We start from the raw sequence: 16,230 nt of genomic DNA on the forward strand, positions 1-16,230 counted from the left end.
TGTTTATTAATTAGAGGATAGTCATTGACTTATTACTGAACCTATACATGGCTTTCACTACCTTAATGATTCATCCAAGCTCCTATAATAGCCTTAGAAAGAGAAAAACCATGTTTCTGAGGGTCTGTTTCTTTTTTTCTTTTTTTAATTAATTAATTTATTTATTTTTTGCTGTGTCGGGTCTTCGTTGCTGTGTGCGGGCTTTCTCTGGTTCTGGTGAGTGGGGGCTACTCTTTGTTGTGGTGCGTGGGCTTCTCATTGTGGTGGCTTCTGTTGCGGAGCACGGGCTCTAGGCGGGCAGGCTTCAGTAGTTGTGGCTCGCGGGCTCTAGAGCGCAGGCTCAGTAGTTGTGGTGCACGGGCTTAGTTGCTCTGCAGCATGTGGGATCTTCCCAGACCAGGGCTGAAACCCGTGTCCCCTGCATTGGCAGGCTGATTCTTAACCACTGGGCCACCAGGGAAGCCCTGAGGGTCTATTTCAATGCATCTGTTTTAAAGAGAACCAATTTATGTTCTTTTCTTCCCTTTAGGGACATTTTCTTAAATTACAATGATATTGCCTGAAAACCTGTCTCATAAGAAAGCATACATTCAACATGATCTGTAGAAGCAAGTCCATTCATGCTAAATAAGGGGTCCTTTAGTGGTATTCAGGCAGTGAAAGACCTTTATGAGATCAGGGAGTGGGTACTTCTTCTGAAATGCCTCTCTTTGAAGGTCTCCACTGCTTTTTATATGTTTTCATTCTCTGTCCTTTAGAGCATTTGATAATCATTTAACAAACGTCTGTCTGCCTAATATATATCAGACACTGATAGGTCCTGGGGATATAAAGTTGAACAAGAAAATAATTGCCTTCAAGAAGTTACCTAGAAGAGGAGACTGGCATTTGTAAAACGAGGTGAAAAGAATTTCTAAGGTGTCTGGGTTGAGAGAAGGGTGCACTTATTTAACTTTTTTTTTTTTTTAAATCATGTCCTACTTGAAACTGTGACCTTATGCCTTTGGTTCAGATTTCTTGCAGAGCACTCCAGTGACACCTTGGCCTCATTCCCTACTTTGAGGTGTTGGCTGAGGTTCAGTTTTCAACCCTGTTTCTCATCCACTGTTGTGCTAAGAAGTTCAAGAAATACTTAGTACATAGAGTGGGCAGGCACCACCAATGCCCTAAATTCTTTTCTGTCCTGAGTTCAAAACTCCCATGTCCACGTGAAAAGGAAATCTAGAGCTGTGTCACAATGACTTGGGACCATGTCATAAGTCATAAGATTAACCAGCTCACCATCTTTGGGGGTATATCAGGCTGGAATATGGTGGTAGAATTCATGCATTAAATTAAAAATTTAAATCAAATAACTTAGGTCTAAGATCTTCAGCTGCCTACAGAACATTTTATTTGGAAATGCCATAATTCCCTCAATCAATATAAAAAGTATATATGATCACCCCCCCCTCCAACTTTTTATCAGTCACAAGAGCCTGTCCAGCTTTCTTTTACAATCATTGCCACTATGTTAATCCAGGCTTTCATCACCTGGTACCTGGATTGTTCTATTAGTCTCCTAATTTGATTCCCTGCCTCCAGCTCTGTTCTCTGCATGGTGATCCATATTGCTAGTCTGATATAATCTTATTGCATATCTGCCCATAATTTTCAATAACTCCCAATTACCTGCATTGTTGAATTGGTATTCCACAATCTGAATCCAGGCCACTCCCCCAACTGTAGTCCCTTTCATTCATGGTATGGGAAACACCAGGGCGCTATTAGCCGGTTGGGCCCCTTCCTCCTAGCTGGGAGTTCACCTGTCTTCTTGAAGCCCCAACGTATGACACCTGTCTCGTCCCTGAAACCTTCCAGGAAGTCCCTGGTACCTCGCCCGCCGCCCATCTATAGCTTTTAATTAGTTCAATCAACGGTTGGGGGCACCAGTTGCTGCTGGGCTGCAGAAAGTCACTTACCGCTATTTATGGCCTAGATTGCTTTTTACCTTTTCAACTAAATGGATTCCACTGAGAGCTCCTGGAGCTAGGGCCGGGTCTTCTCCGCTTCAATAAGTAAATAATGAGTTATTTTCCCTTTTCAGAGGCTGCCCGCGGAGCCTGACTCAAATTGAATAGACCAGAACTTACTGGTCGCGGGATCTGACCCACTGCGCAATCACAGGACAGGTGAGGGAGGCCCGATTAAAAGCTATAATCCTATTAGGGAACGTTCTCCGTGGGTCAGCCGGGTGCTGGGCCCGGCGCCTGGCGGCGCGTGTGGGAGGTGGGACCTGCGGGCCAGGACTACTTTTGGCCCTCCGCAGCCGCCGTCCACAGCGCCCCCCTGAGCTCCAAAGCCCTGAGAGAAGACCGGCTCCGGCTCCAGCTACGCCGCGCCAGACCCCTGGCCTGGGCTCTCCGCGCAGGTTGGTTTTTCCCGCCTGTACGGGGCCGCTGAGAGGGGAGGCCGTGCCGGGGACCCCCGAGCGCCGCCCCTCTCTCGGGAGGGTGCCGGGGCGCGCTCGCCCTCCGCTGGGACTCCGGCCCGGCCCGCTCCCGGGGCTTCAGCCGGTGTGCCTCTCAGGGGACCCCACGACGCCTGCCCTGCTCTCGGCCTGCACTCGGCTCGCTCTCCCTGCCGCGCCCGGGTGCCTCAGCCCGAAGACGGCCTCTCTCCAGCGCTGCCCTGGCGCCTCCCCCATCAGCCCTGGGCCCTGACCTGGCTTGGGCCCAATGTCGGCAACGGGTCTCTCCGTCTGGCCTGGGCGGGAAGGCCTGTCAGTGCTGACGCCGGCGCGCCGCGGGGGAGGCCGACCATCCTCCGGAGCGAGTGGACAGCCAAGCGTAGCTGGCGTCCTCCTTCACTGCACGAGCGTGTCCAGCTCTTGGTTGAGTGGTCATAGCTCTCCCACTTTTAACGCCTCCGGCCCCCGGCATTCTGACCGCAGCGGGGACCTTTTTTGTGAACAGATGTCTTTGAACAAAGTGAATTAAAAGCCCATCTTCCCAATTTGTAGGCTGGGGTTTAAACACTTCATGGAGTTTAGTTTAGACTGGTATAATAGTTAAAAGCACTGGGCTCTGGAGGCTGTTGGAGTGCACAGCTTGGCCTAGCCAGTTTTCTTCTCTGTAAAATGCGGATAGTATCAGTACTGGCCGCCCAGAACCATTGTGAGAATTAAATGAGATATGGACGTCAAGTGCACACGGCTAATTGCAGCTCCCGCTTAAGAGACCTTTCTCCAGAAACGTGAAAATGGTGTTGACCAGCAGGTGGCACTGGTGACCGTGTAGTATGATGTACGATCTTGTCCGAATATTCCTCAAGTGTTTAGAGGTCCCCGGGAAATCTTGGCTGAGTTGGCAGCCTTAAACGTTCTTCAAGCTGGAGAGTACATTTGAGATTATTAAGTAATAAAACTTTTGTTTTGGTAGGTCAAGACTAACCTGGCTGTGGCTTGCTCAAGGAGGTCACAGTGGGTCCCAAGTTTACTCCATCAAGTTCAGTGTTAACTTTTTTTTTTAACTTTGGGTTTTATTTATTTATTTGTTTATTTATGGCTGTGTTGGGTCTTCGTTTCTGTGCGAGGGCTTTCTCTAGTTGCGGCAAGTGGGGGCCACTCTTCATTGCGGTGCGTGGGCCTCTCATTATCGCGGCCTCTCTTGTTGCGGAGCACAGGCTCCAGACGCGCAGGCTCAGTAGTTGTGGCTCACGGGCCTAGTTGCTCCGCGGCATGTGGGATCTTCCCAGACCAGGGCTCGAACCCGTGTCCCCTGCATTGGCAGGCAAATTCTCAACCACTGCGCCACCAGGGAAACCCCAACTTTTTTTTTTTTTTAAACTTCCCTGCCGCTTTGCTAGCCTGTTGGGATGGCACCTTGAGTATGTGTTAGAATTGGTTTGGAAGCTACTGAGTTAAAATAGATGTCTGCATTCATTCATAAAATATTATCGAGCACTTACTATGTGCCAGACATTGTTCTGACGCTAGTTATAACACGGTGAACAAAGCAGACACAGTGCTAGCTCTCATGGAGTTTACTTATTAGTGGACAACACCAACAATGTGGATGTAAATAAATATATAATTATAGATTGCTAAGAAGAAAAAAAAGGAGTCTGTTTTGGATTGGGTGGCTCACCTCATTGAGGAGGTGAGAAGCTGAGCCCTGAAAGATGTGATAAGGGACCAGTCATGCAGAGAATGAAACAAAAAGCCGTCAAAGTATAGCAAACAGAATTTACAAAGCTCTAAAGTGGGGAAAAGCCAGGAAATGAGAAAAGGCTAATGCAGCTGTAGCACGATAAGTAAGGGGGAGAGTAGGAAGAGATGAAGTTGAAGTGGTTAGGCTAGAGCCTTTGAGCAGGGATCAAAGGGGTTCACATTTTATTCTGAGTGTGATAGAAGCCACTGAAAAATTGTGTGTGGAATGCCAAAATCCAATTTTTTTTTTAAAATTAATTAATTTATTTTTGGCTGCATTGGGTCTTCGTTTCTGTGCGAGGGCTTTCTCTAGTTGCGGCAAGCGGGGGCCACTCTTCATCGCGGTGCGCGGGCCTCTCACTATCGTGGTCTCTCTTGTTGCGGAGCACAGGCTCCAGACGCGCAGGCTCAGTAGTTGTGGCCCACGGGCCTAGCCGCTCCGCGGCATGTGGGATCTTCCCAGACCAGGGCTCGAACCCGTGTTCCCTGCATTAGCAGGCAGATTCTCAACCACTGCGCCACCAGGGAACCCCCAAAATCCAATTTTTGATTTTAAAAGTTTACTCCTGCTGCTATGCAGAGAATGAATTGGGTGACAGGGATGAGTAACAGGGAGAAGACCAGTAATCTAGGTGATAGATGATAGTATCTTCAAATAGAGCAGTGGTGAAGATGGAGAAAAATAGACCGATTAAGATATATTTTGGAGGCAAAATTTGGAAGACTTAATGATGGATTAGAAGGGAATAAGGGAGAAGGAGGGATCTAGGGTGATTTTCAGGTTTAGGGGTTAATCAGTTGGCTGGGTGGTGGTACCATTTGCTGAAATGAAGAAAACTGAAGGAAGAACAGATGGGTGGGCGAGATGGTGGAATAGAGAATTCTATTTTAGACAGACTAACTTTTAGGTATCTTTACTATATCCAAATGGAAATATTTGATTAGCAGTTGTATATAAGAACTTGTAGCTCAGAGGAGAGATTTGTGTTGCCGATGTAAATTTGGGAGTCATCGACATATGGATAATGTTTAAAACCAAGGGATTGGATAGGGTCACTGAGAGATTATTTGGTTTGATGGTTATCATCACCCTTGGGCCTGTGGCAACCAGTGTGTTTGAATATCTTTTAGGGTTTAAAGCATTAGATTTCAGTAACTGGGAAAATGAACTGTCATTACAGATCTGCAGACGGTCATGTATTTGTTACCCTGTGTTGCCCCCAAATGCCCCATTCTATGGTGGAGAGAGAGAAACAAGCTCTCATGTCCACAGGTGTTCCCTTGATCTGGCCCTTAAGCTTGCTGGTTTCTATTTTCAGTAGGCTGAGGGCCATGTCACTTTTCTGCCACCTACAGGACAGACCATGAAGCTGAAGGAACTTGAGCGGCCAGCCGTACAAGTGTGGAGCCCAGCTAGCCAGTACCCTGTGTATCTGGCCACAGGTATGGTGATACTGTGGATGAGGATCCACTGGAGTACGTAGGTTGAAGGGAAACTTAGTATCCAGGGTTCTTTATTGTGCTTCAGAGAAAGTTTTAGAGTCATGGAAATCTGGGGTTGGCTAGCAGCATATGCAAAGGGATGTTAGGAGTTTTGGGTACCTGGGGGCAACCTTGGACTCTGGCTTAAGGCTAAGCACCTCATGCTTTCTTGCTTTCTTTGGAGCTACCATTTGAAAAAGGGTATATCCAGTCCTCTCCTGTTCTCCTCTTCTCTACTGCTTAACCATTTATACCCCAAATCCATGCATATATTGTTGCTCATATGCTGCCTCTTCCTGACTTTTCTTGTGCCTAGGAACATCTGCCCAGCAGCTAGATGCCTCCTTTAGTACAGATGGCACATTGGAAATCTTTGAGGTTGATTTCAGGGACCCCTCTCTGGACTTGAAACGCAAGGGAGTCCTGTCTGCCTCCAGCAGGTACTATGTCTGAACTTTTGATGGGTATGCAGGGCAGATCCTGATGTAGACCCTGATGGGGAATCCCGGGAGTAGTCTGTGCTTCTCAGGGCTCATGAGGAGACAAGTGAGGGGAGAATGATCTTTAAGTAGGAGAGAAGTTAACTCTGGGTTTATTTTGCAAGAGGATTTTGAAAACACCCACTCCAGCCTTTGTGGTCAGCGGCAGCAGCGTCATGCAGAATCATGTGATAGAGACGCCTCACAGAAGCCTGGACCCACGAGTACCTGATCTGTCTCTGAACGCAGAGGAATTGGCTCCTTCCTCCCTTGGCTCTTGTGAAGATAACAGCCTTACACAATATTTCCTTGTCTGCCAGTGGGAGGCGAAAGAATGATCCTCTCCTCATTGCTGTCAGGCACCAATTGGGCACTCATGGATTTCATGGCTCTGGCAGGCTTACAGGGCTGGGTACTAGCACTCACCAAGCACATGTATACATGCCAGGCATTATGCTAGGGGCTCTGTATAATATCTTATTCATTCCTCAAAATGAGCCTAACCAATAAATACCATTATTCCCATTTTACATAGGAGAGAACCAAAACTCTGAGAAGCTAGGATTTAAGTCTAGGCCTGTCTTACTCCAAAACCTACCTTCTTTCTATTATTCAACTGTTCTTTTACAGGTTGTGTAAAGATAAGGCTTACAGTCTGAATCAATGATCTCTAAATTTTTGTACAATCAGGAAAAACGTGAATATTCACTGTACTCAAGTATATATTCAGTATAGATAATATACATGTATTACTGTACTACTTTTTAATATTAAAAATATAAATCTTTTTCTTACAGCCCAGAGGATTATCTTGCCCATCCCACTTTAGAGATTGCTGGTCTAGAATGCAACTCTCCATCTTCTTGTGCATTTTTTGGTCCATCTGAGTGATTAGATTAAGATATTTAGACAGAAGTACCCTCTTCTTTCTTTTCATGGTTTAACCTAATAATGAAAGTTTTTGTTCTCCTTTTCTTGAGCTCCTATATCACTTTGTTACAGTATCCCTTATTTTGCAGTTTTTAACATTTCTTTGTATTTCCAGTACCTTTACCTTTTGAAGAGCAGGCCTTGGCGGGTTTACCAGTAATGATGAGATATTCTTAACCTCTAAGCAAGCATTTCGGAAAGGGCTGCTGAAAGGGGTGAGCTAATTTAATAATGTTTATACTCCTGAAGATAAGAAAAGGGGCAGTGAGCGCAAGAACTCTTTTCTTTGACCAGCCAAGCAGCAGCTTCAGCACAGTAGTGGCTCCTTAGGGCTAGGAGTTCCTAAGAAAGAGGCAATGTAATTGCTTAAGAAACCTTGAAACTGAATCCTGAGATCCATGTAGGCAGAGATTTTTGTCTGTTTTATTCACTGCTATATCTTTAGCATCTAGAACAGTGCCTGTCATTAGGTGGTTAAAAAATATCTGTGGAATAAATGAGTGATATTAGAAACTTCTGGATTACCAAACGGAGCATTCATGTCCACCAGTTCAGTTAGTTATAGTTAGTCTTCAGTTAGTCTTAGTGCCTTAAGAGCTTTTCAAGCGTAACAATCTGTTTGTTTGGCAGCCAGCTAGGTTGAAGGGACCCTTTTTGAAATGTTGGTACTTTATTCAGGAATCATGAAGCATCACCTCACACCCTGCTCTACCCTGCAGGAATTTGGGGACTACAACCAAAACAAATAGTACAGTTAGCTTCCTTTTTCCACCTCTATAATTGTGTCTAAAGATTGATTCTCATTCTCAAAGACCTAAGGGATTACCTTTGACACAGTTCGGTTGGGGCCTTACTGAAGAAATCATCTTAGACCCTCCAGGGTTTAAGACACCCACTTCTTTCCGTTCCAGCCTGGGTTAGGTCACTTACTCAAAAGTCAGCATCACAGACAATTGACCAAGATGATCAGGGTAGACAAAGGGCAACCCATCCTTTGCTTTATGCTTTCCTCTTTTCTGTATCATCTTCTGCTTAGTTTAATGGAAAGCACAGTTGTGTTGGGTTGCTACCTTGGCTAAAACTATGTGACTCTGGGCACATTGAATTCCATCAGTGATCTTAGGTTTCCTCACTTATATGTAAAGAAGAGGTTGTACAAGATGACTTCTAAGAACCTACTGAACTCCAAATTTAAGTCTTATCTTCAATCTCTCCTTCCCTTTTTCTAGCTTAGTCTCCTTCCTTTTTTCCTTTTTTTTTTAACAAACGCCTCTCTGTATCTCTTTATTATTAACTAAACATACTCTTCAAAGTCTTCCCCCTTCCATTGCCTGCCCTTTTTACCAGACCCATGCCTCAACCACATTTGAATCCTGAAGATCCTCTTATCCTCAACCCGTGATGTATCAGAGAAATATTATCTATTTAGAAATACCTGACTGAAAGAGAAATGTTCTGAAACACTGGTATGGGTGTAGATAAGGGACAGCCTTAAGCTATAAATAGAGTGAAGAGAGTGTGTGGATAAATGCCACTGGATGCAATCAGAATCAATATGGATTAGCATGTGCACTGAAGCAAGTGATGTTTGGTTTGTTAGATGAATCTCACTCAAGAAGAAAGCTTTCTGGGAGAATAATACATTGTTTATGTATTGACTTTTGAGTTGAGGACATAGCTGCTATGGCTGAATGAGTTCAGGGGTCAGTGGGTGATTTGCTGCACTCTACCTCTGTCTACACTGAGGTTCTAGATCTCTGAGTGGCCTCTGTAACCTATGTCTGACCCATCCTCTAGTAACATGGAGAAAGTAGGTGATCTATCTTCCAATACCTTTATCTCAGTTCTAGCTACTTGGGGAGCACTGTGACCCCTCTTTCGGTGCCTTTGTAAGGGACAACACTAAGTAGTAAAAGATCGTTTTGGTACTACTCCTAGTTTTCTTGTTTCTAAGATTTGCCTCCTCTCTAGAGACATCAAGATCACAGAGAAGAGAGAGCATGGGCTTTGTTGTTGGACAGACTTGGGTTCAAATCCCAGCTTTGCCATCTACTGTCCTGTCAGACACATTATTTAACTTCTCTGACCCTGTTTTCTCTACTGTAAATTTGAGTAACATAGTTGGCACATAGTAGCCTGGTGCATACTAGGCATTCAGAAAAGTAGTTCTCCTCTCAGACAGCCATCGCTCCACCCCAGTGTCTTTATTTTCCAGCTTGGAGCACTGCCCTCATCTCTCTGACTTTTAAGGAAACTTGGATTTCCTCAGTTATTTTGGCCAGGATGTGGACAAACTCATTTTCACTTTAATCCACTAACATGAGGTTGGGATTTTTCATAAGGAACTTCACTAAGCAAATAAAATCAAAATCCAAAACAAAGAAGTACAGAAATCATGGGAGCAAGAATTTATACAGCACATATTCCTAATCCTAAGGTAGCTGAAGCTTGGCCTCAGATGAGCTTAGCTGGTGTGATGTTCTGATCTCACAGGTCTCAGTTTATTCTCTCCAGCCTTGTCTTTCTCTTTTTGCCAGGAGCGTAGCCATGAGTTGATTGTTGGGGCTGGTTCTATCTTTATGCATTCAACTTCTTCCCGTTGTTCTAAGCTGGTGTGCAGTCTGATGTATCTAGTACAGAGGTTCTCAACCTTGGCAGCTTATTAGAATCACCTGGGGGGCTCTTATTAGAAATGTAGGTTCTGAGGGCCTGTCTCTGGAAATTCTGCTTCACAAGGTCTGGGTGGGAATCAAGGAACCTGTATTTTCTTTAGGCGCCACCCCTCATTCTGTGATGCCACATGGTCTCCATCATTGCCATCATTATCCTGAGAAGCTCTTTAGCAGAGAATTCCACCTGTATTCTCATGTTTTCAAAGTTCCCACCTTCCTATACAAACTCGTCTCCCTATACCTTCTACTTAAATCTCTTAGTTCCTATTTGCAGGCCAAAGGCCATCTTTTTTGTTTTATAACTTTTTATTTTTAAAATATTCAAACACAGAAAAATTGCACAATAGTACAATGAACAATCATATACCTTCATTTAGACTCATCAGTTGTTAATGTTTTGTCACATTTGCTCACATGCTTGTGTGCTCTTTCTTTGTCTACACACACACACACACATGGCTGTCCATTTGCAGGGCAGAGATGATTGATCAAGTCTCCTTCCTTGCCTGACTCGTTCCAGGTGTTCCCCCCTCTCCCAGGTGTTGTCTATCACAGCTATTTGGGCTCCAGTTTCACCCTTACTAGTGAAGTGTTAACAATAGGAATGTACTTTCTGCATGCTTACACAAAGAAAAATCATTTTGTCACACCCCGTATTCTGCATTTCAGCCACTCTAAAGTAACTGGACTCTCTTCTCCGACCCTTTGGTGACTCCCATGTGGTACTTTTTACTCTGATTTTACTCTGATTTTGTATGTCATGTGCTCGGACCATACCGAGGTCACTGCATTCCCATGTGAGTTTCCATGGCCATACCTACCTCTGCTTCCTGTGTGACCTATTAGAGGCTTCTCTGGCTATCCTATAGACTTGCCTCTGTCCATGCTGAGCTCTAGCCCCTGGATGACATGGCAGCCTCTGAAGCCAGCATGGAACACATTCTTCTGCCCTGTTAAGGTCAGTGCAACCTTAGAAAATATAGCCTTTCTGACAGTAGCTTGAGACCCACCGTTTGTTCAGCTCTGCTGTTTTTGTTCAGATGCTGACCTGGTCTGAACTAGTGCTCAGCTCTTCACTTTTGACACGTTGGCTCTGCTCTAATGACTAGCCAAACAGGTTCCTGCCTGGTCGCCCCATTCAATTTCTTTGCTGATTGTTCCCAGGGTGTGGGAACATGTAATTTCAGTTAGAGATCTTATGACATCATTCAGTGTGAAATCTGGCTTCTCGGAAGGCTGTGGAAATATCCTTGTCTAGTAGGATAGCCAAGTGAAATGGAGGACAGACCACCTGTGAGGCTTTGGGGATTTCACATGCCTTCCCTAGGGGCTTTGCAGGGGACCCATACTTGTGTGCAGGGAGTCCAGGGTCCATCTCTTTCTTGTGTGAAAGATGCTCAGAAAGCCAGAAAAGTGTTTCCCAAACGGTGCATTTATTCTTTGTGCCACTGTGTCTCTAGGGCTGGCCCACCGAATCCACATGGTAGTTCCAGTGGACTAGACATGTGGGAGAGGCATGGGATGGGAAAGTCCTTAGATCTTTTCTCACTTCCAGTTTAAGAGGGAAGAGGGGACAGCAACTGTTGGCCTAAGGAACCTGCTTCTATTCAGGTGTAGAAGAGTTTGGACCTTGCTCTAAATAGAAGACAGTATTTTATGATGGTTAAGAGCTCAGGCTTTGGCATAAGATGGGCCTAACTTTGAACCTTGACTCTGTCACTTCCTAGATGTCAAATGGGAGTAAAATTACTAACTGTATATACAGAAGTTTCGCAACTTCTCTGTGCCTCGTTTCCTCAATTGAAAATGGAGTTAATACCTCATGGGGTTGTTGATCAGCTAATACATGTAAAGCACTTAAAACAGTGCCTAGTACGTAGGAAGTTATCAAAATAAGTGTTAGTTGTTATTTGAGTTGGGAGGATTAAGAAGTAATTTATTTGAAGTGTTTATCACTGGGTTTATATTAAATCCAGTAATATTAACAAAAACAAAAAAAGCACCCCTCCCCCAGCTCCATGGCAGTGGCCTCCTGGCTTCTAGTGTAACATAGATGGAACATTTTTTCAGCCAGAGGGCAGGACCAGGCAGAGGAGACCTCTGTTCTGCGTCTGGGAAATGAGGGAGCCAGGCGGGCCCTGACTAAGGGTGGGGATGCCTGCGTAATGGCGGAGGCTGACAGAGATGCCCATTCCCTGCTTACTGACGTGGACCTGAGTTGGTGCTGATGCCAGTTCCTCCTCTTTGTAGGTTTCACAAGCTGATCTGGGGGAGCTTTGGCAACGGGGTTCTGGAAGGCTCCGGGGTTATTGCAGGCGGCGGGGACGATGGCATGCTTACTCTATACAATGTGACCCACATCCTGTCTTCGGGAAAGGAGCCTGTGATTACCCAGATACAGAAGCACAGGGGGGCTGTCAGAGCCCTTGACTTTAATCCTTTCCAGGTACTGCATTTCAGTTAATCAGACACGGCCGACAGATCTGAAGGGAAGCGTTTGCTTGTGACCTGTGGTCTCTAACTCTGAGCCCTTCCCGGGTTGTTGTGGGGGTGGCTGTGGAAGCCCCACATGTGGGTCTCCTTCCCTCTTTTCTGCTCTCATCTCTTCCTGGGGAGGCGTGTCTCCAAAGGCCTGTTCCTTCATACAGGGCAACCTCCTGGCCTCAGGGGCCAATGATTCTGAAATCTTCATTTGGGATTTGAATAACCTGAGTGTGCCAATGACCCCAGGATCCAAGTCACAGGTGAGGAGCCTTCTGGTGCTGCTGCTTAAGAGTGTGCAGCTAAAAAAAAAAAAAGAGTGTGCAGCTGATTTTCCCGGGGAACGTTGAATTCTGGAGGCAGCCAGAGCACAGGAGATTTCCGTCTTCACCAATGGAGGGCACTAAAGCTCCACAGACTAACGTGCTGCCTACCAGCCAGATAATAGAGTTGGAGTCGGGTGGGGACGGGTTGGGGGTGGCTTGTGGTCATTAACTGACCTAGGGGTTTCTGGAAGGCAAATGAAGAAGGGTGAGGGGAGTAAAAGACATTGAGAGAAGGTGTGAGCGTACTGTTTGTCGTAGTATAGCTTAGGCAAGCTTGGGCCCTGAGCTTAGCTGACCAGGGGCAAGAGTAGGACACCCAGATCCACCCTTGTCCTTTTTGTGGGAGGATCAGTGTTGTCTTTGTATCTGATTCCCCCATGCGGTTGGGGAACTTGTGTGTCTCTGTCTCTGAGTGTACCTATCTTGTCAGTCTGTAACTGGGCCCATCTTTTTCTTCCTCGCTTTTGTTTCTTATGCTTACAGTATCGTGAGGTAAGTTCAGTATGAATTTGATAGCACCTTGTGCCCTAAAAGTATCAATGGCTTTTCTCTCTGCCTCATTCTCTCGGGGGGTCTTGGGTGTCTATATTTCCCTCCCTCCCTCACCTCTTTCCTCTCCTTCTCTCTCTTGTCAGAGACGAGAGGGCTGTTTTAAAATCTTGACTCTATCCTCTCAGGAGCACTTTGGGATAGGAGTAAAACCCAAGTGCATCTGTCCTTCTCTCAGCTTCTACACCAGTTTCCTAAAGCATCCTCTCTGGAAAACTCCCCTCCCAGCTTCCCGAGACTGGCTTGGTTTGGATAGCCCCATGTCTACTCTTGGCCTTTCCGTGGGTGGTTGGGAGCAGTGGAAGAGCAGCTGTCTCTTGGTCCAGGGGTGACAGGTTGTCCTCAACCTGCCCCCCACACATCCTGCCTCAGCAGCCCCCAGAAGACATCAAGGCACTCTCTTGGAACCGTCAAGTTCAACACATTCTGTCTTCTGCTCACCCCAGCGGCAAGGCAGTCGTGTGGGATCTCAGGAAGAATGAACCTATCATCAAAGTCAGTGATCACAGCAACAGGGTGAGTTGAATACAGGCAGAATATAGGCTCTGGCTCTGCTGTCTCTCTCAGGCCTCGTGTTGGAGCTGCTCTCCCCCAGGCCAGGGTTCTGCTTTCGCCTGTTACACCTGTGGATTCAGCTTCATAGCAGATTTCCATTTGAGAGTGAAAGCTTAGGGAAGCTAAACTGAGCTGATCTGGAGGCTTCTGGTGCTCCTTGCTTATGGTCATCATTTATTCCCCGATGGCTGTGGTGTTCCTAGTCACATAGGAGAGACACAAAACCTGCCCTCAGAGAGGTCCCATTTCAGCTGGACAAAAAAGGTTCATAACCAGAAGAGTCAGGTTACATTGCCCATTGGGGTCTGCTTTGTTCACAGATGCACTGCTCAGGCCTGGCCTGGCACCCAGACATAGCCACCCAGTTGGTGCTATGTTCAGAAGATGATCGTCTTCCAGTAATTCATCTGTGGGACTTGCGCTTTGCCTCCTCACCCCTGAAGGTGCTGGAGAGTCACAGCAGGTAGCATCTCAAACCCCATCCACATCCTTGTTGGAGGGCGGGGGCGTAAATGACCTGGATAGAAGGCAATGCATGCCTCACTTTGGCTACCAGACATTCTCCCTGGCTTCAAAGCTATCCCAGTGAACACATAGTTACCCAGTTCTAGTTCCAGCTCCAATCAAGAGGAGTTCCTTTAGACCCAGAGGTTATGGAAAAGAGCCTGAGTTTCCGTCTAACTTCCAGAGATGGGAGTGGGGATAGGGTCATGAGAAATACTGGAGCCAATGTTTAGTCCCCCTAGGAGAGTCCCCAGGCTCTGATCTGAGGACAGTACTCATTTCTTTAGGTGATTAGGTTGCCTCCTTCAAGAGTTCTTAATAAGAGAACCTTGGCTCCTGTCTTTTCTGTGAAAAGGCCTGCCTCTGAAGCTGTAGCTCTTGGGCCTACAGCAGAGAAAGCAGCCCCATAGTCTGTTCTTTCTAACTCAAGGACCATGCCCCTTGGGGACTCCTGAGCGTTAGGTCCTCACTACCCTCCTGGGCTAAAGGCACCCATAGGGATGGGTGCTTGCCTGATTCATGTTGATTCATAATTCCTACCCTACAATCAGGGAAGAGAAGCAGGCCATCCTTCAGTGACCTGTAGGAGGCAGAGTGGTATAGTGCACAGTGCATAGGCTCTGGGATTTGACTTGGGTTCTGGCTGCTTGACTGCTGAAAGTTCCTTGATTTCCTCCAAAGCCTCATTTTCCTCATTTGTAAAATGAAGTCAGACTGCTCATTTTGGGGGGATGAGATTATCCAAGATACATAAGGCACCCTACTCACAGTAGGCATTCAGCAAATGTTAGTTCCTCTTTCCTTTCCTTTTTAGGGGGATCCTGTCAGTGTCATGGAGTCAGGCTGACGCTGAGCTACTGCTCAGTAGTGCCAAGGACAACCAGATCTTGTGCTGGAACCTGGGGAGCAGTGAGGTAGGCTGGCCCTTCTGTGGGCATGCTGGGATGGTAGGGGAGTCCCGGCTGCACCTGTGTGTTCTGGGTTTCCTTACCTAAGTCACGGTTTCCTTAATGGTTGTGTTCCCTCATATTAGGTGGTGTATAAGCTACCCACACTGAGCAGCTGGTGCTTTGATGTGCAGTGGTGCCCTCGGGACCCTCCAGTGTTCTCTGCTGCCTCCTTCGACGGCTGGATCAGTTTATACTCTGTGATGGGTAGGAGCTGGGAAGTCCAGCAGATGAGACAGGCTGACAAGGTTTGAAGGGCTTGGTGGAGAATGCTGGCGGGAAGGGACTCTGTTTGGCGGGAGAGGGAAGGACATAAGCCTGGAAAGAAGTGGGAACTGTTGGAGACTTGGGAGACCAGAGCCCTGGGTTTGGGAAGGCTGAACCTTTGCTCCAGTGCCCATCTTCCCGGAAGGATGTCAGTTCCTGCCCAATACAAAGGAGGCCTTTACCTTGATTCTTGCTCTTGGATGTTCGCAGCGGTATTTTGGGGAAATTGGACCTCCATGCTAGGACCCTTCACTATTTTGGAAGTATGAACCGTCTTTCCTCCCTGCCTCCTATAGATCCATTTTGTGCCACACTCCACTGTAGACATTGAATGCAGTAGGGTTTCCGAGAGCCTTATTGCATGGGAGTCCCATCCTCACTACCAGTCCCCTGGAATATGAGAGTCCTGCCTTTGTGGGCCAAATTGGGTATCTCAAGGATCCCTCCCAAAATGGAGTTTGTAGGTAGAGTTCCTGGCTAAGCCACCACTCCATACTGGTGATGCAGGTGTCCTTTTGCCCTCAGATCTCTTCTTCCTTTAGCAAAGTCCAGCATCTCCCACCGTTGCAGGTGCCAGAGCAAGTGGCCCAAGCATCATTGATACCTCCCCTGAAAAAACCCCCCAAATGGATGAGAAAGCCAGCAGGTGTTTCATTTGCTGTAAGTGTAGTGTGTGTGTGTGAAGCCTACTGTGTGCCCAGCATGGAGCTGTGTTCTGTAAGAGGTTTATTCTCACTGCCTGTGTCTCAGATCAGGTCCCACTTTACTGCTCAAGCAGAGAGTTGCTGTAGCTTCCCTCTCTACCCCTTCACCCTGCTTGCTGTGCCAGTGCTGTCTAAAAGGAATTGA

At 46.6% G+C, this 16,230-nt stretch overlaps 1 protein-coding gene across 9 annotated transcripts in view; it reads left to right on the forward strand.

Moving 5' to 3' along the window:
- The first annotated feature begins 2,225 nt into the window (after positions 1-2,225).
- SEC31B (SEC31 homolog B, COPII coat complex component) overlaps positions 2,226-16,230 on the forward strand; it is a 35,167-nt gene continuing 21,162 nt past the window's right edge. For 4 of the 9 annotated variants that reach the window (XR_009498002.1, XM_059900270.1, XM_059900269.1 and 1 more), the window contains exons 1-10: positions 2,229-2,410; positions 5,546-5,632; positions 5,988-6,111; positions 12,003-12,198; positions 12,401-12,496; positions 13,481-13,624; positions 13,984-14,126; positions 14,982-15,081; positions 15,201-15,362; positions 15,907-16,041. Coding sequence is in view for 7 of the 9 variants with exons in the window: in XM_059900270.1 (XP_059756253.1) it covers positions 5,554-5,632; positions 5,988-6,111; positions 12,003-12,198; positions 12,401-12,496; positions 13,481-13,624; positions 13,984-14,126; positions 14,982-15,081; positions 15,201-15,362; positions 15,907-16,041 (1,179 nt within the window). In the remaining 2 variants the exon portion in view is untranslated. Of the gene's footprint in view, positions 2,411-5,545; positions 5,633-5,987; positions 6,112-12,002; positions 12,199-12,400; positions 12,497-13,480; positions 13,625-13,983; positions 14,127-14,981; positions 15,082-15,200; positions 15,363-15,906; positions 16,042-16,230 lie in introns of all 9 variants that reach the window. The other 5 variants (XR_009498001.1, XM_059900268.1, XM_059900266.1 and 2 more) reach the window with 3 other exon arrangements.

This window comes from Balaenoptera ricei, chromosome 16, assembly GCF_028023285.1.
Source record: "Balaenoptera ricei isolate mBalRic1 chromosome 16, mBalRic1.hap2, whole genome shotgun sequence".
In the NCBI taxonomy this organism is placed as follows: Eukaryota; Metazoa; Chordata; class Mammalia; order Artiodactyla; family Balaenopteridae; genus Balaenoptera; species Balaenoptera ricei.